This window comes from Suricata suricatta, chromosome 14 (genome assembly GCF_006229205.1).
Source record: "Suricata suricatta isolate VVHF042 chromosome 14, meerkat_22Aug2017_6uvM2_HiC, whole genome shotgun sequence".
NCBI lineage: Eukaryota > Metazoa > Chordata > Mammalia > Carnivora > Herpestidae > Suricata > Suricata suricatta.
The window spans coordinates 79,589,015-79,595,451 of NC_043713.1; the positions used below are offsets into that span (position 1 = coordinate 79,589,015).

At 57.1% G+C, this 6,437-nt stretch overlaps 1 protein-coding gene across 1 annotated transcript in view; it reads left to right on the plus strand.

Moving 5' to 3' along the window:
- Nucleotides 1-6,437, plus strand: part of RASAL1 (RAS protein activator like 1) — a 28,967-nt gene that overhangs the window by 17,932 nt on the left and 4,598 nt on the right. Inside the window, exons 12-15 of the mRNA XM_029921621.1 lie at nucleotides 1-38; nucleotides 1,067-1,259; nucleotides 4,255-4,392; nucleotides 5,255-5,425. Of these exons, the coding sequence (XP_029777481.1) occupies nucleotides 1-38; nucleotides 1,067-1,259; nucleotides 4,255-4,392; nucleotides 5,255-5,425 (540 nt within the window). The remainder of the gene's footprint in view (nucleotides 39-1,066; nucleotides 1,260-4,254; nucleotides 4,393-5,254; nucleotides 5,426-6,437) is intronic.

The window sequence follows — 6,437 nt, forward strand, 5'->3', positions numbered from 1 at the left end:
GAACTGGACCCGTGCAAGATAGACCTGGGTCGCACCAGGTGAGCAGAGCCGGAGGGCTGAACCCCAACCCCCCCCCACAGCCCCCTCGTCCGCCCCGGGCCTTGTCAGGCTGGGTCTGTGCCAGCCGCAGCCCCCTCCCTCTGGCACGGCTGCTCCCGAGCGCCGCGTCCCAGCAGAAAGCCTCCGCCGTGAGCACCGGGCTCTGCAGGCTGCGGGGGAGGTGATGGGCCGGACTCTGAAGCTGAGCTCCTGGGTTCAAACCCCAGCTCTGAGGTGGGCGGGCCGGAGCCGGCACCTGTGTGGGGACACCTGTGTGGGGACGGGAGCCAAGGGAACGCGAACATCGCCCGTAGCAAAGTGCTATTCCATCCATCATGCACTCAACAGAACCGCTGTTGAGGACCTACTGAGTGCCAGACACTGGCTGAGCGCTGATGCACAGCGGGGAATAGGTGGACACAAGTCCCTCTTCTAGGGGGAGGTAGATAATCAACTGAAGAAGGTTATTGAAGAAGATCGGTGGAATGGAGGAAGATAGAGCGGGGGAGGGTCGTGGGAAGTGCCAGGAGGAGGGGGAGGGGCTTGCAATATTCCATACGGTGGTCACAGAGAAGGGGACGGTGGTCACAGAGAAGGGGACGTTTCAGCAAAGACTTGAAGGAGGTGAGGGAGGGAGGCATGCACAGATCCGGAGGAAGCTATCCCAGGCAGGGGGCACAGCAAGTGCAAGGGCCCTGAGGTGGGGGAGGGTGTGTCCAGCATGTCCATGCTGCCAGGGCACTGAACCAGGATGCATGATAACTAGTGATGGGGAAGGGATGGCCTCTTTGAGGAGGGCACATTTAAGCTAAATGTGTGCGCAAGAGCGTCCCAGGCAGAGGGAACAGCACATACAAAGGCCCTGGGGCAGGAATGAGCTCAGCGTGTTTCAGCAGCAGCAAGAAGCCGGGAAGGGCAGGAGGGGAGGTTATGGGGGTGAGGTTGGAAGGTGGGGGCTGGTGGGGGCTGGTGGGGGTTGTGAGCGACAGATGCCGGGCTCTGAGGCACAACCTCTCTGTTTCCCCAGGAGGATCTCCTTCAAGGGTGCGCTCTCGGAGGAGCACGTGCGGGAGGCCAGCCTGGGACTGCTGACCGGCTACCTGGGGCCCATCGTGGACGCCATTGTGGGCTCCGTGGGGCGCTGCCCGCCCGCCATGCGCCTCGCCTTCAAGCAGCTGCGGCAGCGCGTGGAGGAGCGCTTCCCGCAGGCGGAGCACGAGGTGGGCGCATGTTCCCACGGAGTGGGGCGGGGGACGGGGGGGGGGTGGTGACGGAGGCCGGGAAGGGGCAGTAGCTTGTCCAGGGTCATGCGGAGAGGCGGGGCAGAGGTGGGACTGAACCTGGGTCTGGGATGGGGGGGGCAGTAATAATGACAATAATGACAATGATAATGATAAATAATAACAGTGGCAGCGGCCAGTGCTACATGTAGCCTTACCATGGGTTGGACCTACTTTTACATACGCATCACCTTATTCGTCTTCATATCCACCACGTGGGGTGGGTACCAGTATTCTCCCATTTTACAGAGGAGGAAACAGAGGCCCAGAGAGGTTAAGTTAAATGGCTAGGAAGGGCTATTGCTGGGACAGGCGCCCATCTAGGCACACCAGCTTCTGAATCTGCAGTCAAAACCACCAATAATAGAGTCTGGCACAAAGTAGGTGGTTCTTAAATTCAGCTATGAGAGAGAGAGAGCACGTGCACATGCTGGCACACAGTAGGTGCTTTGTAGCAGACAAATAGTCTAAAGATAAATCCCTGCACCTGCCAGTGCTTTGCCAATATTGTGGAGGACGCAGGTGCTGCGGCGTCGGGAGGGTGAGATCCGTGAGCGAAGCAGTCAAGGTGAAGGGCAGTAGGGCATCAGGGGACTCTGGGAAACCAGAGCTCCCCCAGCTGGTCTTAAGGGGGCCGCTGCAGACAATCAATTACTTCCATGCAGGAATGGGGGCCCAGCATGGCCGGATCTTTAGAGGTTATTTTTTTCCTTTTATTTTTTTGGTTTATTTTATTTTTGAGACAGGGACAGAGCACAAGCTGGGGAGGGGCAGAGAGAGAGGGAGACACAGAATCCGAAGCAGGTTCTAGGCTCTGAGCTGTCAGCAAAGAGCCCGATGTGGGGCTCGAACCCACGGACCGCAAGATCATGACCTGAGCCGAAGTCAGTGCTCAACCAACTGAGCCACCCAGGCGCCCCAGTTTATTTTCAAAAGACAACATTCTGGGTTTTATGTGAGGCCTCTCATTTTTTGAATGTTGGCACTAATTCACCTAAAAAACAACACGATGACACTTTGAGTCAATTATTACGCATCCGCGGCTGGGCTGGCCCGCGGGTTACCAGCTTGAGCTCCCCTAGTTTAATGGTCAGTGTGCCTGCCGTGGTGGCTGCTGGCCCTCACAAGTGACATCAAATCAGGTGGCCTCTTATGTAGCACTGATGCATTAGCAGTGCGGACTGGGGGTTCGCCTTGCAGGAGAATCTAAGACCTGCTAAACGGGGGGGCTGTAATGGCCCAGTCCCCAGAGCTGGAGTTAAGAGCTCTCGATCATGCCATACGTCTCCCCACTTTCTGCTCACAGATGGGGAAACTGAGGCCCAGAGAGGGAAAGAGCCTTGGCCAAGGGTTGTGGACTCAAAGTTAGGGCTCTGGTCTCCCAGTGGGGGTCCCTCCCTTCTCCTCTCAGCCCCCGCCAGAGCTGGGCCTCCAAACTGGGACGTCGCTTGATTTACGCCCCACTTTGCCAGGCTGTCGTCTGGACTAGAGGTGCTAAGTGGGACAGAGCTGTGACAGGGAGTGGGGGATGGGGGAGGGAAGCCGGAGGCCAGACAGCCTGGCACTTGTGGGGGCCCAGGATCAGTGACACCCAAGTGTCCCCTGGTCCTTACCTCCCATGGGGGACAGACGCCATGGCAGGGGCCTTTCTCAGACCTGAGAGGGTGGACGGGGTCATGGAAACCGAGGGCAAGCCCTTTCCCCGCCGCCCTGAACCCTGTGCCTCCTTAAGCGAGGAGGAAGTCAAAGAGCTGACATCGAAGACTAAAATTACCCCAGAATGTGGCAGTTGGGGGGTGGTGGCCTCGGGGGCGACTCGGGGCTCCCGATGAGCGGGCTGGGGGCAGAGGCCCCCCTTCCGGGGGTCGACGCACAGGTGCAGTGGGAAGTTGGCATGCACCCAGCGAGCGTGCTGTCTCGTGTGTGAATACATCCCCTAAATAAATCCTGAGGCACATCTTTGGGCTAAATCTGGCTGGGTAAGTGTGAAAGGCGGGTGGGGAGTGATCTGGGGAGAGCCAGAGGCACCCGGATAAAGGCACATCCTCTCCCTGGGGTCCCTCTGTCCACTGTGGGGACCAGCCTTGTCTGCAGGTGGGCCGGGCTCGGGACTCACACAGAGGGGCCGCCATGCCTTACAGTTTGTAGGAGGCAGAGGCTGGGGCTGGGGGTGCACACAGGGCAGGCTCAGGAGCCGGCCAAACTGGGTTCGCTCCTGAGCCTCAGTTTCCTCATCCAGAAAATGGGGATAGTTCAGATCAGTTCCCGACACTCGGCCAGTGTTCCACGGTAGCTTAGGGTCGAAGGCAGGAGAGTGTGGCAAAGGGCTGTGAGTTCAGATCCTGCCTGGGCTCGCATCTTGGCTCTGCCACTGAGGACTGTGTGGCCTCGGGCAAGTGACCTTCTCTCTCTTGGCTTCAGTTGCCTTCTCTGTAAAAGAGAGATCGCATCCCTCCTAGGGTGAGTATTAAATTAACAAATGTATGGAGAGGTCCCTGGCATGTTGCTATTCGTAGCCTCAATCATGGATCTAGATTGAATTCTGCCTCCTCTACTCCTCAGCTGTGTGACCTCGGGCCAGTCACTTGGCGTCTCTGAATTTCTGCTTCCTCCCCCGTGAGGGGGGAATAATGACGGTGCTTACTTCACAGGGCTGTACCCTTAGCACAGTGCTTGGCACAAAGCAGACTCGGGATGTTAGGCCAAAGCTGATAGTGCGGGATTGGTACTGTTAGTCCATTTTCCAGCCGGGGGCCGGGGGCCGGGGGAACTGAGGCCCAGAGAGAAAAAGTGGCTTGGCAGACCAGTGTGATCTCGTGGGCCTCCTCCCATCCCCCTTTCCCTTGTACCACCAATGTGTCGTCCTTGCTGCCTCAGTTTCCCCATCTGGGATGCAGGTTTGGGGGCTCCTGTCATGTGCTGCTCTCCTTGGCAGGATGTGAAGTACCTGGCCATAAGTGGCTTTCTGTTCCTGCGGTTCTTTGCGCCTGCCATCCTCACCCCAAAGTTGTTCGACCTCCGGGACCACCATGCGGATCCCCAGACCAGCCGCTCGCTGCTACTTCTTGCCAAGGTGCTGAAAGTGGAGTCCCACAGCCTGGGCGTTCTTGGCCAGGGAAAAGCATAGGAAAGAGCTGGAAAGCCAAACCTGCCGAAATGGTTTGAGGCCCATTGAGAAACCTGTCTGAAATACCCATTAGCCTTCCTTCCTGAATGTGAAGGCATTTGTTACATTATCCAGTTTCTTCTCTTAAAACGAAAATTCTACCCTTTCAGGAGGAATGAGGGAAGCAGGCTAGAAGTCATTTACGCCTTAGTATGAATTAGGCCATCATGTGCAAAGTGACCGTATTTTGAAGTTCTTTATTTTTTAGGTTTTTATTCATGTAAGCAATCTCCAACAGGGGGCTTGGACTCACAACCCCAAGATTAAGAATCACACACTTTTTTTTTTCTTAGAGAGAGAGAGAGAAAGTGCAAGTGGGAGAGGGGCAAAGGGAAAGGGAGAGAGAGAATCTCAAACAGTCTCCACACCCAGGGCAGAGCCTGATGCAGGGCTTGATCTCACAACTGTGAGATCATGACCTGAGCCAAAATCAAGAGTTGGGACACTTAACCAACTGAGCCACCCAGGCACCCCAAGAGTCACACGCTCTTCTGATGGAGCGAGCCAGGAGCCCCACATTTTGAGGTTTGATGGGCTCCAAAGTATGCGTGATAGGATCAGGCAGTCCTGGTGGGGGAACTGAGCTCTGGGGGGAACATTAAGGGGACTGGGGTGCAATTGTGTCCCCAGGGAGGGGTAGATATGACTCTTCTCTTTTCGTTGAGCACTGATTTGGGAGTTAGGACTTAGGGGCGCTGTGCTGGGTCCACAGAAGGCCCTGCTCCCTGCAGTGACCCTGGCCCCAGCATCCCCTGCTTCTTTGCTCCAGGCCGTGCAGAGCATCGGAAACCTGGGCCAGCAGCTGGGCCAGGGCAAGGAACTGTGGATGGCCCCCCTGCACCCCTTCCTGCTGCAGAGCATCTCACGCGTGAGAGACTTCCTGGACCAGCTGGTGGATGTGGATGGGGAGGAGGGTGAGTTCCAGTGTTTCGGCCGCACCTGACTCGGCCCCCGGGACCTGCCCTTGCTCTGCCCCTTCCCGCCACAGCACTGAGACTATGCACCTGTGGGTCAGCTGGTCAGCCAGCTAACACTTCCTGGCCCATACTGTGCCAGGTCCTAGAGATGACTAGAGCTCAGGCCCCATCCTCCAGGCCACCTGGGCCAGTGTGGCGATGTGGGCGGGTGCTGTCATGGGGTATCACGCAATCAAAAAATATTTATTAAGTGCTTACTAGACACTGTTCTGGGTGCTGGGGAAACACCAAACCAGACAGAAGAAAGTCCTGCCTTCGTGGAAGTTTTATTCTAATGGGGACCACAGGCTATGACCAAGATGATACAGTGTGTTAGGGAGTGATACGTGTACGGAGAAAAAATAAAGGAGGAAAGAGAATGCTAGGGTGGGGGGTGGCTGGTTGAGCTTTTAGGTAGGGTGGCCAGGAGTGGCCTCACTAGGGCGCTATTAGAGCAAAGACCTGAAGGAGGACAGAGGGCAAGCCGTGAAGATCTCAGGGAAGAGTGTTCCAGGCTGGGAACCGCATGTGCAAAGGCCCTGAGGTGGGGCCAGAGAGCGACAGTGAGGAGACAGTGTAGAAGAATGAATGACCGGGAGCAAAGGAGAGGTGGGGGCCAGATTGTGGGCGACTTCGTAAGCCGCTGAAGGATTGGGGGCTCGATGTGGGGTGAAATGGGGCATGGGACACGGTTCAGCAGAAGAGTTGAGGTTAGGTCTGTGTCACAGTGTGGGGCCCAGGTCAACAGATAGTTGAATTTGAGTCACATAGGTGCACCTGTCAGAATGTGGAGCCCTTGTGCCTGTGTCTGGGCTCCCCAGGTGGCTAGATCCTGGGCCCTTCCGGGAATGACTTCATAAGGCATGCCCCTCCCGCCCTCCCCCTGCAAGCTGCCTGCACCACCGGCTGCGGGACTCCAGGGGAGGGATCCTCAAGGTCGACTTCACCTCTCCGCCCTTCCTGTTCACTGCCCGAACCCCCGCCCCCCCCCCCCCC